This window comes from Phyllobates terribilis, unplaced genomic scaffold, assembly GCF_046119375.1.
Source record: "Phyllobates terribilis strain yellow unplaced genomic scaffold, ASM4611937v1 Scaffold_2__4_contigs__length_985480577, whole genome shotgun sequence".
NCBI classification, from domain to species: domain Eukaryota; kingdom Metazoa; phylum Chordata; class Amphibia; order Anura; family Dendrobatidae; genus Phyllobates; species Phyllobates terribilis.
Genome location: NW_027362762.1, coordinates 130068330 through 130086974, shown reverse-complemented (window position 1 = coordinate 130086974; position 18645 = coordinate 130068330). Strand labels below are relative to the sequence as shown.

Here is an 18645-nt window from a genome sequence, read left to right as displayed (position 1 = left end):
AGGAGCAAGCCTGCCAAAACTGCCTGCACTCCTACCTTTCCTGTGCAGTTTAATCGGCAGCCTGGCCTAAAAAGAGAGGGACGTAAGGGGGGGAGGCCTGTCATGGTGGTGACTCGCAGGCCTTCCCAGTGCCACTTTGCTCACCATGCGGTTTTTCCTCATGTCTGGCCATTCCACTGAGGCTGCTTCATGCAGCACTGCTGTACCTGCATGTGGCTTCCATCTAGCCTCTAGAGATTAGCTTCCCCTGCCTACCCCATGCTAGCAGGATCTATATTAGACAGCTCCACCTACCAGTCCCGGCCCGAACATTGGTTTCTAGCTAGTTTTTCTGATAGTGACCTGTTTGAACTTTTGCTTGTATTGATTTTCCATTATTGACCCACCTTGCCAACCCATCCTGACCTCTCTGCTCCTGTCCCCGGCTATTACTACTGATCCTGCCCTAACCTCGGACCCTCTGACTTTGCTTTGTCTTTCCCCTACCGTACCACGCCTCTGCTTTGCCCTCCTGTCAACTGCTACAGACTTGGGGACTGCCCTGAAGTGGTACCTGGTGACTACCTGCGGCCAAGCCTATCCTCACCACCAGAGGCACTAGTGAACACCAGTTAGTCACATAGTCACGCCCTTCATGTAAGCCCGGCCCATGGCGCAGTGGGTCCATATCCACCAGCGTTACATTGGCCTGTCACCATAGCAAGGTGGAAAGCAGTGTGAGCTGCCTCTTCTTACCTCAGCACCCCTTGCAGTTCCAGTATTACATCAGAAAATCAGGGAAGACAGAAATATTAGTAGCCTCTTCTTATCCAGCACCCTTAGCATTTCCAGTAGTAGATCAGAAAGTTAGGATGAAGAGTAGTGTGAGCAACCTTTTTTTTTACCTCGGAACCCTGAGGTTCTGGAGATACCAGTATTAGATCAGAGAGACAGGGTGTACATCAGTGTGATCAGCAGCCTCTTGTTATCCCAGCAACTATAGTATTTCCAGTATTAGATTACAAAGATAGGATGGACAGCAGTGTGAGCAACCTCTTCTTCTTAACTCAGAACCATTGGTATATCTAGTATTGGATCAGACAGACAGGGTAGACAGCAGTGTGAGCAGCCTCTTCTTACCTTTGAACCCTAGGTATCTCCATTATTATATCAGAATGACAAGGTGGACTGCAGTGTGAGCAACCTCTTCTTACCTTAGCACACATGGTATCTCCAGTATTAGATCAGAATGGTAGGGTGGACAGAAGTGTAAACAGTCTCTTCTTACCTCTGCACCCCTGGTATTTCCAGTATTAGATCAGAATGACAGGGTGGATAGCAGCGTAAGCAGCCTCTTCTTACCTCTACACCCCGGGTATTTCCAGTATTAGATCAGAATGGCATGGTAGACAGCAGTGTGAGCAGCTTCTTCTTACCTAAGCACACCTGGTATCTCCAGTATTAGATAAGATAGGCAGGATGGACATTAGTGTAAGTAGCCTCTTCTTACCTCAGCACTCCTGCTATCTCCAGTATTACATGAGACTATCCCTTGGGATCACATCTTCCTATATGTGAAGGCAGAAGGCAAATCTTCCCACTGCACACAGTCAGCTGTGCTGTTAAAGTTCTAGGACTGGTCTCTGTCAGTGTACAAGAGAGCAGCCATTTTAATATACTACAATGATTACCTCCAAGAAGCATGATTTGCTAATAAAAGGTATTTATGAGTTTATTTAAAACAACATTTTTCTTTCTTAACTCATTTTTTTTTTGATTCTCTGGAGAAACCTTTGAAGCTATTCTGGTAAAACAAAAGCTGATTTCTGGTTACTATAGGTAACAAAGATAGTTTTTACTAATAGACAGTATTGATAAATAGGCCCAATAACTCTATGAATTCCCTGAAAAGTGCCAAATCCCAGATATCCATCTTGTACTCTGTAAACCTCATTTATAGAATCCAGATTGATGGAATTGAAGCAATTACTCATACCAATCAGCAGTAAGATGTCTACTTTTTTTTACTAAACTAAACTAAATCTGGTTACTAAATGCAATAACTCACAACTCCACTTTTTTTTGTACTTGAGGGGAACAAACCAGAGCAGGACATATCCATGGAACCTGAGGTTTACAACACCAGGTACTACATGAGTTCCCCATGGCAAGTAATGAACACAGAATTTTAAGCTCCATCATAAAATTCTATCCAGTGCTTGAAAAACATGATACATCAACAGTGCAGCACCTACTACATAAATGCTTTAGGAAACACATAAAAATGGACTAAATAAAAATACCATGTGAACAAAAACAGAGCAAGGTAAGATTACATTGACATATCTATTCCCATAGAAATTCCCGCAAATCTAGGCTGTGAATCATTGGCGATGTTGATTTACGCTGTAACTATCTGGTCACTATATGCCCTGTGGCGTTGGTTGGAAATGAACTGGGATGTGTAATTCACATTTGTCTTTGTGTAGGTAACACGTCATGGAGTGATATTTCCTGCTAGTAACAGAATGAGACTGAGCAACTTCTCTTACCTATCTCTGCTTCTTCTCTGGGATTCTGGTAAGTTCTGCCATTGTAATGTGTTCTGTCAGGGTTGTCCATCCATTTTTGTGTGTGTGGTGCATTCAGCTCTTTACTTATAGAAGGCTCAGGGAATACTCACTTTTTCTGAATATCTTTATAGACATAACTTAACCCCTTACCAACATATGACGTACTAGTACTTCATATGCCGGCTCCCTGACTTTAATGCAAGATCGGACACCAAGCCTGCATCTTTCCCAGCACATGATGGCTGATTAAATCAGCCATCATGTGCCTCTAACAGCTGTGGGTGTAGCAGAGTTCCGCCCTCTGCTGTTAACTTGTTAAGTCCCGCTGTCAATCACTGACAGAAGCATTTAACACTCGCCGGCAGGGGGGCGTGTCATTCTACACTCCCATGGGCGTGCCCGTAACGTGATCACGAGGTGCTGATGGGTTGTCGTGACAGCCAGGGTTCTGCTGATGAACCCCGATCCTGTCACTACAATCCTCCTGTGAAAGCCAGCGTTTAAATTCCATTCATAGGAGATCGTGATTTTCACTATATATAGCAAAGCTGATGCTCTGCTATGTATAGCACAAGCGATCAGATGATTGCATCTTGAAGTCCCCTAAGGGGACTATTAAATGCAGAAAAAAATTAAAAAATAAAAATTTTAAAAATATAAAAAAAAAAAATGAAAAAATACAAAAGTTCAAATCACCCCCCTTTTGCCTCATTAAAAATAAAACAATTAGCCCCTTGGACGTATAGGTACATCCAAGGTCATCTCCCTGCAATTTTGCCTGCCGGAGCCCGCATTTTTTCCTGCTCATGACAGCTGATCTGATCCGCGTTCCACCCATGGCTGTTAACAAATAAAATGATGCTGTCAATCTCTGACAGCAGCATTTAACATGCGCGGGGGAAGCGCATCACAAGACACGCCCATCTGCATCCCTGTCACATGATCACGGGTCGCCGATGGGTTGTCATGACAGTCGGGAGACTGCAGAAGACCCCTATCATTGTAAATCTCCTATGAACGCTGGCCCGTGACCGGCGTTTATAGGAGATGATGATTTCTGCTGCACATAGCAGAGCTGAAGCCCTGCTATGTGTTGCACAAGAGATCGGATGATCGCAGATTTAAGTCTCCTAAAGAAACTATTGAAGCCATTAAAAAGTTTAAAAAAAAGTTTAAAAAAATATTTAAAAAATTTAAAAAACATAAAAGTTCAAACCATCCCCCCTTTTGCCACATTCAAAATAAAACAATTTAAAATAAATAAAAAATACACATATTTGATATTGCTGTATTCATTAATGTCCAGTCTATCAATATATAAATTAATCCGATCAGTAAATGGCGTACTGAGAAAAAAAAATCGAAACTACATTTTTTTGGCTGCCATAGCATTGCAATAAAATGCAATAACGGGTGATCAAAACATTGTATCTATCCCAAAATGGTCAAAGCGCAAAAAATAAGCCCTCACCCAGCCCCAGATCCCGAAAAATGGAAATGCTACGGGTCTTGGAAAATGCCGACATTTTTTTTTCTTACAAGTTTTGGATTTTTTTTCCACCACTTAAAAAAGAACCTATACACGTTTGATATCTGTGCACTTGTACTGACCTGCAGAATCATATTGGCAGGTCAGTTTTAGCATTTAGTGAACATGGTAAATAAAAAAAACTAAAAGAAAAACAATTGTGGAATTGCACTTTTTTGCAATTTCACCGCACATGGAAATTTTTTCCTGTTTTCCAGTATACTATGTGGTTGAATGAATAATGTCATTCAAAAGTACAACTCGTCCCGCAAAAAACAAGCCCTCATGTGGCTATTGACAGAAAAATAAAAAAGTCATGGCTCTGGGAAGAAGGGGAACAAAAAACAAAAATCGTAAAATGTGCTATCTATCAAAGTATAAAATAAATTAAACTGATCGGTGAATGGCATAATGAAAAAAGAAATCGAAATGCCACAATTACAGTTTTTTGGCCACCGCAACATTACAATAATATGCAATAAGAGGCAATCAAAACATTGTATCTACCCCAAAATGGTATCAGTTAAAACCTCTGTTTAGGGCTCAAAAATAAGCTCGCACATAGCCCCATATCCCAAAAAATGAAAATGTTACTGATCTCGGAAAATGGCCACAAGTTTTTTTTTTACGAATTTCCAAATTTTTTTCACAAAAAAAAATAAAAAAGAAAACTCTGCATGTTTGGTATCTGTGAACTCATACTAACCTGGAGAATCATATTGCTAGGTCAGTTTTACCATATAGCGAACATGTTAAATAGAAACTCCCCCAAAAAAATTGTAAAATTGCACTTTTTTGTAATTTCAATGTGCTTTGATTTTTTTTTACCCGCTTTCTAGTTCATCACACGATAAAATGAATAGTGTCACTCAAAAGTCCTCTCTCCCCATTGAAAACACATGAACACTTGGCTGAGCCGAATGCTCATGTGTGTGGGGGCGTTGGAAGACATAGTGGTCTGCTGAATGATCATTTTATCTCACAGCTGTCTCATGTGTATGGCCAGTTTTAGTCATCAATTTTAGTGACAGTTTAGAAGGACTTTATCTATGAATCTACAATAGTGGCAGCCAGTGTGGAAATCGGGTTAGTTGGGCTCAGCAGAGAAAATTATCCTGAATGCCCATCCTCCATCTATACAGAACATGTCCACATTTAATTGCATTAGTAATGTTTTCATCATTACAATGTAGAGAAGAGGCTTGAGAAGCACATCATGTGAATCTGGTGTATCTAGGGTGCACGTCCCATGATGGTTCGTAGTTCACTTGAGCCACCAATTAGTACATAAGAAAGAAATGAGACTGCGCTTCCACATTAATAAATGTATTGATAGTCCATTATAACCAATATGCGATGTTTCGGCTAATAACACAGCCTTTTTCATCATTTTATTCATAACAAGTGAGTGATTGCAAAGTTCCTTTTCAATATGGTAGAAAAAGACTACAGTTAGGTCCATATATATTTGGACAGAGACAACATTTTTCTAATTTTGGTTCTAGACATTACCACAATGAATTTTAAACAAAACAATTCAGATGCAGCTGAAGTTCAGACTTTCAGCTTTCATTTGAGGGTATCCACATTAACCGGTTCCCGACCGCCCACTGTACATAAACGTCCGCGCTGCCTGGGCTCTGTGCAGCACGGACGTTTAAAAACGGTGGGTGGTCTCGCAGCGCTCAGGACCCCCAGGGTCCTGCAAGCGCTGCGATTCCGGTGCAGACCGTTAGCTCTGACAGGGAACATCATCGGGACCTGATTGGATCAGGTCCCAGTGATGTTAACCCTTTGCTGTCTTCTATATGCTGCGATCTATAGTGATCGCGGCATATAGGAGACAGCAGGAGGAGAGGGGGTCGTCTTACTTACCTCTCCGAAGACCTCCGATTCCTTCCAGGACCTGGGGTTGCTATGGCAGCTGGAGGTTACATAGTTACATAGTTAGTAAAGCCGAATAAAGGCTTGCGTCCATCAAGTTCGACCTGTTAGTTCTGTAATTGCTAAAGTTGATCCAGAGGAGGGCAAAAACCCCAAATGATTTAGCCAATCTTCACCTGAGGAAAAATTCCCTCCCGACTCTGAAACCAGCAGTCAGAATAAATCCCTGTATCAACCTACTATTTTATTCTATTTTTAAGTATATGCTGAAATCTGCCTGGTATCTAGAAAAGCATCCAGTCCCCGCTTGAACTGGTTTAGTGAATCCGACATTACCGTCTCCTCACTCAGTGAATTCCATATTCTCACTGCTCTTACCGTAAAGAACCCCTTCCTATGCTGGTGCTGAAACCTTTTCTCTTCCAGTCTTAGTGAATGCCCTCTTGTTACCGTAATATCCCTCCTTTTGAACAAATCCCGGGCAAGGTCTCTATACTGTCCCCTAACATATTTGTACACATTTATTATGTCCCCCCTCAACCTTCTCTTTTCCAGGCTGAATAGTCCTAGTTTTGCCAACCTCTCTGGGTATTGCAGTCCCTCCATTCCCCTTATTAATTTTGTTGCCCTCCTTTGTACCTTTTCAAGCTCATTTATATCCTTTCTATATATTGGGGCCCATAACTGAGCACAGTATTCCAAGTGTGGTCTGACCAGAGCTTTGTACAGTGGAAGAACAATGTTCTCATCCTTTGCAGCTATACCTCTTCTGATTCATCCCATTACCCTGTTTGCCCTTACAGCAGCCGCCTGACTTTGGGCACTCCAATTTAGTTTGCTATCAATCAAGATGCCCAAGTCCTTCTCCATCTCTGAATTCCCCAATGGTTTCCCATTCAGTGAGTACTGGTGACTTCCATTTTTCCTTCCCATATGTATGACCTTACATTTCTCCTCGTTAAACCTCATTTGCCATTTAATGCTCCACCTACCCAGCTTATCCAAATCCCTCTGTAGGTCTTCACTATCCTCTTTTGTATTAATTGTTTTACATAACTTTGTGTCATCTGCAAATATTGATATTTTACTATTTATCCCGTTGACTATGTCGTTAATAAAGATATTAAATAACATTGGGCCTAGTACAGACCCCTGTGGTACCCCACTAGTGACGCTTACCCAATCTGAGTATATTCCATTTATAACCACCCTCTGCCTTCTATCCTTTAGCCAGTTAGCTACCCACTTGCAGACATTTTCCCCCAGCCCCATCATTCTCATTTTGTATACCAACCTATTATGTGGCACGCTATCGAACGCTTTTGAGAAGTCGAGATACACGACATCCACTGGTTCCCCCTGATCTACTCGAGAGCTAACCTCCTCGTAGAAGTCAATCAGGTTTGTTTGGCAGGAGCGATTCCTCATGAATCCATGTTGGTTCGGGGTTAATAGATTATTAGCATCAAGATGCTCCGTAATTGCCTCATTAATAAAGCCTTCAAAAATTTTGCCCACAACGGACGTCAGACTCACCGGCCGATAGTTTCCGGCGTCACTTTTCGCTCCCTTTTTGAATATTGGCACTACATTCGCCTGTCGCCAATCAAGTGGCACAGACCCAGTCTCAATAGAGTCCTTCAATATAAGATATAACGGTCTGTCTATCACATTACTTAGTTCCCTTAGTACCCGTGGGTGTATGCCATCAGGTCCTGGTGATTTGTTTATTTTAATGTTACTGAGGCGTTTCTGTACCTCAACTTGGGTTAGATTTGTCATACTTAGTGGAGGATTAAGCTTGTCACTTCTCATTTCGCCTGTTAGTTCTTTTTCCTTTGTGAAAGTTGACGAAAAAAATGTATTTAATAGATTAGCTTTATCCTCATCTTTCTCTATGATTTTGCCTTCATCACTTTTTATCGGTCCAATATTATTCGATTTAATCCTTTTACTATTTATATACGTAAAGAACAGTTTGGGATTTGATCTACTTTCCCTAGCAATACGTCTCTCTGTTTCCTCCTTTGCTATTTTTATTTGTTTTTTTGCAGGTTCTCGTTTTTTCCTTGTAACACATTAGTGCCTCCTTACTGTTTTCCTGTTTTAATCTCTTGAATGCCTCTTTTTTGCTATTTAACGCCCTTTTACGTTCTTGTTCAACCATATTGGTTTCCTCTTATTTCTGGCCCTTTTATTCCCATACGGTATATACCTCTCGCACTGAGTATTCAGAATTATTTTGAAGGTTTCCCATTTACTATTCGTATTTCCTTGATTAAGAACTTTGTCCCAGTCTATAAGTTGAAGGTTTTCTTTCAGCTGATCAAACTTCGCCCTCCTAAAGTTTAATGTTTTTGTTGTTCCCTTATTGATAACCCTACTGAAGGGCATTTTGAAATTGATAATATTATGATCGCTATTACCTAGGTACCCCCCTATCTGTACCTCAGTTATTCTATCAGGCCTATTAGTCAATATTAAGTCCAACACGGCCTTCCCTCTCGTTGGTTCCTGCACTAGTTGGGAGAGATAATTATCCTTGATATTTGTCAAGAACCTTTTTCCTTTCTGCGATCTACAGGTTTCTGTTTCCCAGTCAATATCCGGGTAGTTGGAGTCCCCCATTACAATCACCTCATTATGTTTTGCTACTTTGTCTATTTGTCCTAATAGCAGTTTCTCATTCTCCTCTGTTATATTAGGTGGCTTATAGCAGACCCCCAGTAATATTTTATTATTATTTTTTGCCCCCTCTATCTCTACCCACATGGACTCGACCCCCTCTTCTCCCTCTCCTATATCTTCCCTTAGTCTGGGCTTTAGACGTGACCTTACATATAAGCAGACTCCTCCGCCCTTCCCCTGTTTCCGGTCCCTTCTAAATAAACTATAATCTGTTAAATTTACCGCCCAGTCGTAGCTATCGTCTAGCCAAGTCTCTGTTATACCTACGATGTCATACCTCTCCTCCGATATAAGCGCCCGCAGCTCATCCGCCTTATTGGTCAGGCTTCTTGCGTTGGTCAGCATGCAAGATAAAACTTTGGGGTTATTTAGCATCCTATTCTTCTCTAACGATCTAACTGTACTATCCCCACCCCCCTCTCCACCCTCATTATATTCACTTCTCCCCTTCCCCCTTGCTTGCCTCACATCCCACCTATTTCCTTGGTTTCCCCCCCCCGTCTCTAGTTTAAAAACTCCTCCAACCTATTAGCCATCTTCTTCCCCAGCACCGCTGCACCCTCCCCATTGAGGTGCAGCCCGTCCCTACGGTAGAGCCTGTAGCCGACAGCGAAGTCGGCCCAGTTCTCCATGAACCCAAACCCTTCTGCCTTGCACCAACTCTTTAGCCACTTATTCACCTCCCTAACCTCCCGTTGGCGCTCCTGTGTGGCTCGCGGGATTGGTAGTATTTCTGAGAAAACTACCTTGGAGGTCCTTGCCCTAAGCTTCCTACCTAGATCCCTGAAATCATTTTTAAGGACCCTCCATCTACCACTCACTTTGTCATTGGTGCCAATGTGGACCATGACCGCTGGGTCTTCGCCAGCCCCACCCAGTAACCTGTCAACCCGATCCGCGATGTGCCGGACTCGAGCGCCAGGGAGGCAGCACACCGTTCGGCGATCCCGGTCTTTGTGACAGATTGCCCTGTCTGTCCCCCTAATAATAGAGTCACCCACTACCAGGACCTGTCTAGCCTGCCCTACACTTCCCCCCTCCCCCTCATTACTGGAGCATACACTCCCCCGGCGGTCAGAGGATCTGTCGTGCTCCAATAATGCCGGTTCTGAACCAGCCTTCCTATACTTCTTCCCTCTATCCCTTCTAACTGTTACCCAGCTCCCTGCCTGTTCAGCCTGCGCTTCCCCACTAAGCTCCACCCCCAGTGTTGACCCATTGAGTGTCTGCTCGGTGAGCAGCAAACTCCGTTCCATGTTGTCGATGCTCCTCAGTACCGCTATCTGAGCACTTAGATCCAGGATTTGGGCTTCCAAGTGCACGATATGCTCACATCTCTCGCAGCAGTATGGATCCCTGAGCGGTAGCTCAGGGAATGCATACATTGCACAAGATGTACACTGCACGGCTCCGGCCAACATGGACGTCATTCTAAATATGGGGATACAGTCAGTATATATGTACAAGTACAAAACACAATTATTTATATATAGGTGTATGGACGGGGATCAATTAGGGATGTGCAAGTGTATCGATTAGATATCGGCGCGGGATCAGTTAAGTATGGACGGGGGATCAATTAAGTATCAATTAAGTATGGACGGGGGATCAGCTGAGTGAGTCAGGTGGATTAATTAAGTATGGACGGTGTGTCCATTAACTATGGACTGGGATCAATAAGTATGGACTGGGGAAATAATTAATTGTGGACTAGGGAATCAATCAATTAATTATGGACAGGGGGTTTAATTAAATAGGATGGGGGGTAAAGCAAATAAATAGGTATGGACGGTGGGTCAATTAACTAAGGACTGGGGATCAATAAGTATCAATAATATCAATAAATATGGACTGGGGAAATAATTAATTGTGGTCTGGGGAATCAATCAATTAATTATGGACAGGGGTTAATTAAATATGGTGGGGGATAAGGCAAATAGATAGGGACTGGGGATGAGTAAAAGTGGACAAGGGGAATCTATTAAATAGGACAAGGGGGATCAATCAATTATGGGCTGGGGGGGGTCAATCATTTAAATGTGGTCAGGGGGATCACTTTAATATGGACGGGGGGTGGTCAGAGAATCAATTAAATGAGGACGGGGGGTCAATTTAATGTGGTCAGAGGGATCAGTTAAATATGGACGGGGGTGTTCAGGGGAATCAATTTAAATATGGACGGGGGTGATCAATTAAATATGGACGGGGGGGTAATCAATTAAATATGGACTAGGGAATACAATACAATTACAATACAGATACAAATACAATACAGTACAGTACACACTTGGGTTCAGTAGGGCCGCTTATCGCGGCCTCCTGCCCCTCACTCACTTCCTCTAGGGACGCTGCACGCTATCACAGCGCGCTTGTCCCTCCGGTCGCCTCTTACCGGTCCTCCTGATCACCACCACCTGGCACCCTCCGCTGGCCGGCACTGCACGCTGCCACAGCGCTCTCTTGCGCTCGTCCCTCCGGTCGCCTCCTACTGGTCCTCCCGGTCCGCTCGGTCACCTCCGCCTGGCTCTCCTCCCTTCCCAGGAGCTCTCTCCACACACAGCACAACTCTTGCAGCACACGGCAGGCTCCGCCTCCACCACTCCGCCTCCACCATGACCGCCTCCAGCTCTGCCATATATGGTGTCCTGTCTGGCTCAGCTGCAGCTGAGCCAGACAGGAGACTCTGACTGAAACAGTCAGGGAAGATCTCATGTAATGTAATATATGTCTATTACATTACATGAGATCAGTGATCAGAAAAATAAAAATTAATGTCCCATACAGGGACTAAGTAAAAATGTAAAAAAAAGTAAAAAAAAAAGTTTTTAAACTGTTAAAAAAAAAATCACAAAATAAATAAATAAAATATTAAACCAATAAATCCGTATATTTTTACAAAACCAAAAAAAGAACACATATTTGGTATCGCCGCGTCCAAAACAACCCGAGCTATAAAACTGTCACACTAATTAACTCCTTCTTCTGTGCACACCGTAATAAAAATAAATAAAAAAACGGAGCAAAAAAATATGCTTTTTCATCATATCGCCAAACAAAAAATGGAAAAAAATGCGATCAAAAAGCAAAATAGAAATAAAAATGGTACCGCTGAAAATGTCATCTTGTTCCGCAAAAAACAAGCCGCCATACAGCTCCATCAGCCGAAAAATAAAAAAGTTATAGTGCTCAGAATAAAGCAATGCAAAAAAAATATTTTTTTCTATAAATTTGTTTTATTGTGTAAAAGCGCCAAAACATAAAAAAAAATACAGTAAGTGTAGTATCGCTGTAAATGTACTGACCCGAAGAATAACGCTGCCTGATTACTTTTACCACACGCAGAACGGCATAAAAAAAACCCTCAAAGAACAATTCCTGAATTGTTGGTTTTTGAAAATTTTACCTCCCAAAAAACGGAATAGAAAGCGATCAAAAAATGTCACATACCCAAAAATGGTACCAATAAAAATGTCAACTCGTCCCGCAAGAAACAAGCCATCACATGACTCTGTCGGCCGAAATATAGAAAAATTATAGCTCTCAAAATATGGTGATGCAAAAACTAGATTTTGCAAAAAAAAAGCGTCTTTTAGTGTGTGATAGCTGTCAGTCATAAAAACCCGATATAAATCTGGTATCTCTGTAATCGCACCGACCCGAAGAATAAAGTAATCTCATCACTTATACCGCACGAGGAGCGGCGTAAAAAATAAATAAAACCAATTCTTCACCTGCTACTGATTTGTTTATTATGTCTCCGAAAGATCGCAGTAAGGCTCTGCTCACATTTATCCTGCTCTCTGCGATGAGCACTTACACCAGAGTTTCCGTGTAAATCTCTGAAATACGTGATTCAGCCAAAACCCATGACGGAAGATTCCCTGTAATGAGGCAGATATAGGCCACTGTGGACGCCGTCTAGCCTGGGATCCCACGGTGTCATTTGTTTTAGGCGTGCATAAAAGTGCGGTTGGCCACAGTTTTGTGCACTTCTGAAAAAAAGGACACCGCTAAACAGAGGCCAGACGGAGTCCAGAGTAACTCTGCTGCCTCATTACAGTGAATGGATCCCGCAGGGGTTTCATCTGAATTATATCACTTGGAAATTTAGATGGAAACCCCGATGTAAGTGCTCAGCCTAGAGCGCCGGATAAATGTTACATAAAATGTTCCCAATAAAAGCTTCAACTCAGTCCTCAAAAAAAGCTAGTCCCCACTCAGGTCCATCATCTGTTAAAAATATAAGGGACTTCCAAGTTACTGGTAGCAGAAAGGCTCTGGAAAAGCGAAATGGCCCTTGCCCCCCAAAAGAAATTCAGAAAATTTTGTGCTCCCAAATCCAAATGCCTATTCTACAATAATTTGTTCTCCAATTGTCAAATAGCACTCCGTCCCCCCCCAGATCTCGCCGTATGGCTAAGCAGTACGATACAGCCACATATGGGGTATTGCCACTTTTAGAAGAAATTGTGTGACACATTTCAGCACCATTTTTACCCATTGCCCTGTGTGAAAATGTAAAATCTGAGGGTAAAACATTTTTTTGTGGTAAAAATATAATTATGCTTTTTTCACTGTCCAATGGTATAAATGTAAAAATTAAAAAATACTCACTACTTCCCTAGATGAATTCCTTGAGAGGTGTAGTTTACAAAATGGGGTCACTTGTGGGGGTTTCTGCTGTTTCGGCATGTCGGTGACTCTTCAAATGTGACATGGTGTCTGCTACCTATCCCAGCCAACAGAGCGCTCCTTTCTCTTCCGAACCCTGCCGTACACCAAAGCTGTGGTTTTCCCCCACATATGGGGTATCGGCGTACTCAGGAGAAATTGCACAACAAATTTCATGGTGCAATTTATCCTATTACCCTTATGATAATGCAAAATTAAGGGATGAAAAACGTTTTTGTGGGAAAAATGTGAAAATTTTATTTTTACAGCTCAATATTATAATCTTCTGTGAAGCACCTTGGGGTTCAAGGTGCTCACCACACATCTAGATAAGTTCCCTAAGGGGTCTAGTTTCCAAAATGGTGTCACTTGTGGGGGGTTTCCACTGTTTAGGCACATCAGGGGCTCCCCAAATGCAACATGGCGTCCGCTAATTATTCAAACAAATTTTACATTCAAAAAGTCAAATGGCGCTCCTTCCCTTTCAAACGCTGCCGTGCGCCCAAACAGTGGTTTGCCTCCACATATGGGGTATCAACAGGCTCAAGAGAAATTGCACAAAAAAATTTGGGGTCCATTTTTTCCTGTTACCCCTGTGAAAATAGAAAAAATTGGGTCTAAAGTAACATTTTTGTGAAAAAAGTTAAATGTTAATTTTTTTCTTCCACATTCCAAAAATTCCTGTGAAGCACCTGAAGGGTTAATAAAGTTCTTGAATGTGGTTTTGAGCACCTTGAGGGGTGCAGTTTTTAGAACCGTGTCACTTTTTGGTATTTTCTGTCATAAAGATCCCTCAAAGTGACTTCAAATATGATGTGGTCCCTAAAAAAAAATGTTTTTGTAAATTTTGTTGGAAAAATGAGAAATCGCTGGTCAACTTTTAACCCTTATAGCTCCCTAACAAAAAAAAATGTTGGTTCCAAAATTGTGCTGATGTAAAGTAGACATGTGGGAAATGTTATTTATTAACTATTTTGTTTGACATATCTCTCTGATTTAAGGGCATGAAAATTCAAAGTTAGAAAATTGCAAAATTTTCAAAATTTTCGCCAAATTTCCGATTTTTTCACAAATAAACGCAAGTTATATCGAAGAAATTTTACCACTATCATGAAGTACAATATGTCACGAAAAAACAGTCTTAGAATCAGGGGAATACATTGAAGCGTTCCAGAGTAATTACTTCATAAAGTGACAGTGGTCAGAATTGAAAAAATTGGCCCGGTCACGAAGGCAAAAACAGGCTCTGGTGCGAAGTGGTTAAAATTGGATGAAGGGTTTAGGAGTTTCAGCTCCTTAACATGTGCCACCCTGTTTTTAAAGGGACCAAAAGTAATTGGACAGATTAAATAATTGTAAATAAAATGTTCATTTCTAGTACTTGGTTGAAAACCCATTGTTGGCAATGACTGCCTGAAGTCTTGAACTCATGGACATCACCAGACTCTGTGTTTCCTCCTTTTTGATGCTCTGCCAGGCCTTCACTGCAGTGGTTTTCAGTTGCTGTTTGTTTGTGGGCCTTTCTGTCTGAAGTTTAGTCTTTAACAAGTGAAATGCATGCTCAATTGGGTTGAGATCAGGTGACTGACTTGGCCATTCAAGAATATTCCACTTCTTTGCTTTAATAAACTCCTGGGTTGCTTTGGATTTATGTTTTGGGTCATTGTCCATGTGTAGTATGAAACGACGACCAATCAGTTTGGCTGCATTTGGCTGGATCTGAGCACACAGTATGGCTCTGAATACATCAGATTTCATTCTGCTGCTTCTGTCCTGTGTCACATCATCAATAAACACTAGTGACCCACTGCCACTGGCAGCCATGCATGCCCAAGCCATCACACTGCCTCCGTCGTGTTTTACAGATGATGTGGTATGCTTTGGATCATGAGCTGTACCACGCCTTCGCCATACTTTTCTCTTTCCATCATTCTGGTAGAGGTTGATCTTGGTTTCATCTGTCCAAAGAATGTTCTTCCAGAACTGTGCTGGCTTTTTTAGATGTTTTTAAGCAAAGTCCAGTCTAGCCTTTTTATTCTTGATGCTTATGAGTGGCTTGCACCGTGCAGTGAACCCTCTGTATTTACTTTCATACAGTCTTCTCTTTATGGTAGATTTAGATATTGATACGCCTACCTCCTGGAGAGTGTTGTTCATTTGGTTGGCTGTTGTGAAGGGGTTTCTCTTCACCATGGAGATTATTCTGCGATCATCCACCACTGTTGTCTTCCGTGGGCGCCCAGGTCTTTTTGCATTGATGAGTTCACCAGTGCTTTCTTTCTTTCTCAGGATGTACCAAACTGTAGATTTTGCCACTCCTAATATTGTAGCAATTTCTCGGATGGGTTTTTTCTGTTTTTGCAGCTTAAGGATGGCTTGTTTCACCTGCATGGAGAGCTCCTTTGACCGCATGTTTACTTCACAGCAAAACCTTCCAAATGCAAGCACCACACCTCAAATCAACTCCAGGCCTTTTATCTGCTTAATTGAGAATGACATAATGAAGGGATTGCCCACACCTCTCCATGAAATAGCCTTGCAGTCAATTGTCCAATTACTTTTGGTCCCTTTAAAAACAGGGTGGCACATGTTAACCGGTTCCCGACCGCCCACTGTACATAAACGTCCGCGCTGCCTGGGCTCTATGCAGCGCGGACGTTTAAAAACGGTGGGTGGTCTCGCAGCGCTCAGGACCCCCAGGGTCCTGCAAGCGCTGCGATTCCGGTGCAGAGCGTTAGATCTGACAGGGAACATCATCGGGACCTGATTTGATCAGGTCCCAGTGATGTTAACCCTTTGCTGTCTTCTATATGCTGCGATCTATAGTGATCGCGGCATATAGGAGACAGCAGGAGGAGAGGGGGTCGTCTTACTTACCTCCGAAGACCTCCGATTCCTTCCAGGACCTGGGGTTGCTATGGCAGCTGGAGGTCACATGACCGCCTCCAGCTCTGCCATATATGGTGTCCTGTCTGGCTCAGCCTGTAAGCTGAGCCAGACAGGAGACTCTGACTGAAACAGGGAAGATCTCATGTAATGTAATGTAATATATGTCTATTACATTACATGAGATCAGTGATCAGAAAAATAAAAATTAATGTCCCATACAGGGACTAAGTAAAAATGTAAAAAAAAAAGTTTTTAAACTGTTAAAAAAAAAATCACAAAATAAATAAAAATAAATAAATAAAATATTAAACCAATAAATCCGTATATTTTTACAAAACCAAAAAAAGAACACATATTTGGTATCGCCGCATCCAAAACAACCCGAGCTATAAAACTGTCACACTAATTAACTCCTTCTGTGCACACCGTAATAAAAATAAATAAAAAACGGAACAAAAAAATATGCTTTTTCATCATATTGCCAAACAAAAAGTGGAAAAAAATGCGATCAAAAAGCAAAATAGAAATAAAAATTGTACCGCTGAAAACGTCATCTTGTTCCGCAAAAAACAAGCCGCCATACAGCTCCATCAGTCGAAAAATAAAAAAGTTATAGTGCTCAGAATAAAGCAATGCAAAAAAAATATTTTTTTCTATAAATTTGTTTTATTGTGTAAAAGCGCCAAAACATAAAAAAAATACAGTAAGTGTAGTATCGCTGTAAATGTACTGACCCGAAGAATAACGCTGCCTGATCACTTTTACCACACGCAGAACGGCATAAAAAAAAACCTCAAAGAACAATTCCTGAATTGGTTTTTGTTAATTTTACCTCCCAAAAAACGGAATAGAAAGCGATCAAAAAATGTCACGTACCCAAAAATGGTACCAATAAAAATGTCAACTTTTCCCGCAAAAAACAAGCCATCACATGACTGTCGGCCGAAATATGGAAAAATTATAGCTCTCAAAATATGGTGATGCAAAAACTAGATTTTGCGAAAAAAAGCATCTTTTAGTGTGTGACAGCTGTCAGTCATAAAAACCCGATATAAATCTGGTATCTCTGTAATCGCACCGACCCGAAGAATAAAGTAATCTCATCACTTATACCGCACGAGGAGCGGCGTAAAAAATAAATAAAACCAATTCTTCACCTGCTACTGATTTGTTTATTATGTCTCCGAAAGATCGCAGTAAGGCTCTGCTCACATTTATCCTGCGCTCTGCGCTGAGCGCTTACACCAGAGTTTCCGTGTAAATCTCTGAAATACGTGATTCAGCCAGAACCCATGACGGAAGATTCCCTGTAATGAGGCAGATATAGACCACTGTGGACGCCGTCTAGCCTGGGATCCCACGGTGTCATTTGTTTTAGGCGTGCATAAAAGTGCGGTTGGCCACAGTTTTGTGCACTTCTGAAAAAAAGGACACCGCTAAACAGAGGCCAGACGGAGTCCAGAGTAACTCTGCTGCCTCATTACAGTGAATGGATCCCGCAGGGGTTTCATCTGAATTACATCACTTGGAAATTTAGATGGAAACCCCGATGTAAGTGCTCAGCCTAGAGCGCCGGATAAATGTTACATAAAATGTTCCCAATAAAAGCTTCAACTCAGTCCTCAAAAAAAGCTAGTCCCCACTCAGGTCTGTCATCTGTTAAAAATATAAGGGACTTCCAAGTTACTGGTAGCAGAAAGGCTCTGGAAAAGCGAAATGGCCCTTGCCCCCCAAAAGAAATTCAGAAAATTTTGTGCTCCCAAATCCAAATGCCTATTCTACAATAATTTGTTCTCCAATTGTCAAATATCACTCCGTCCCCCCCAGATCTCGCCGTATGGCTGAGCGGTACGATACAGCCACATATGGGGTATTGCCACTTTTAGAAGAAATTGTGTGACACATTTCGGCACCATTTTTACCCATTGCCCTGTGTGAAAATGTAAAATCTGAGGGTAAAACATTTTTTTGTGGTAAAAATATAATTATGCTTTTTTCACTGCCCAATGGTATAAATTTAAAAATTAAAAAATACTCACTACTTCCCTAGATGAATTCCTTGAGAGGTGTAGTTTACAAAATGGGGTCACTTGTGGGGGTTTCTGCTGTTTCGGCATGTCAGCGACTCTTCAAATGTGACATGGTGTCTGCCACCTATCCCAGCCAACATAGCGCTCCTTTCTCTTCCGAACCCTGCCGTACACCAAAGCAGTGGTTTTCCCCCACATATGGGGTATCAGCGTACTCAGGAGAAATTGCACAACAAATTTCATGGTGCAATTTATCCTATTACCCTTATGATAATGCAAAATTAAGGGATGAAAAACGGTTTTGTGGGAAAAATTAGAACATTTTATTTTTACAGCTCAATATTATAATCTTCTGTGAAGCACCTTGGGGTTCAAGGTGCTCACCACACATCTAGATAAGTTC

General features: G+C 41.8%; 1 protein-coding gene across 3 annotated transcripts in view; it reads left to right on the top strand.

Annotated features, from left to right (window-relative positions):
• The window catches only part of THSD1 (thrombospondin type 1 domain containing 1), a 33363-nt gene that overhangs the window by 5467 nt on the left and 9251 nt on the right, over positions 1-18645 (top strand). For 2 of the 3 annotated variants that reach the window (XM_073662611.1, XM_073662609.1), the window contains exon 2: positions 2469-2559. In XM_073662611.1, coding sequence (XP_073518712.1) covers positions 2508-2559 — 52 coding nt within the window. In that variant the 5' untranslated portion in view covers positions 2469-2507. Of the gene's footprint in view, positions 1-2072; positions 2306-2468; positions 2560-18645 lie in introns of all 3 variants that reach the window. The other variant, XM_073662610.1, reaches the window with a different exon arrangement.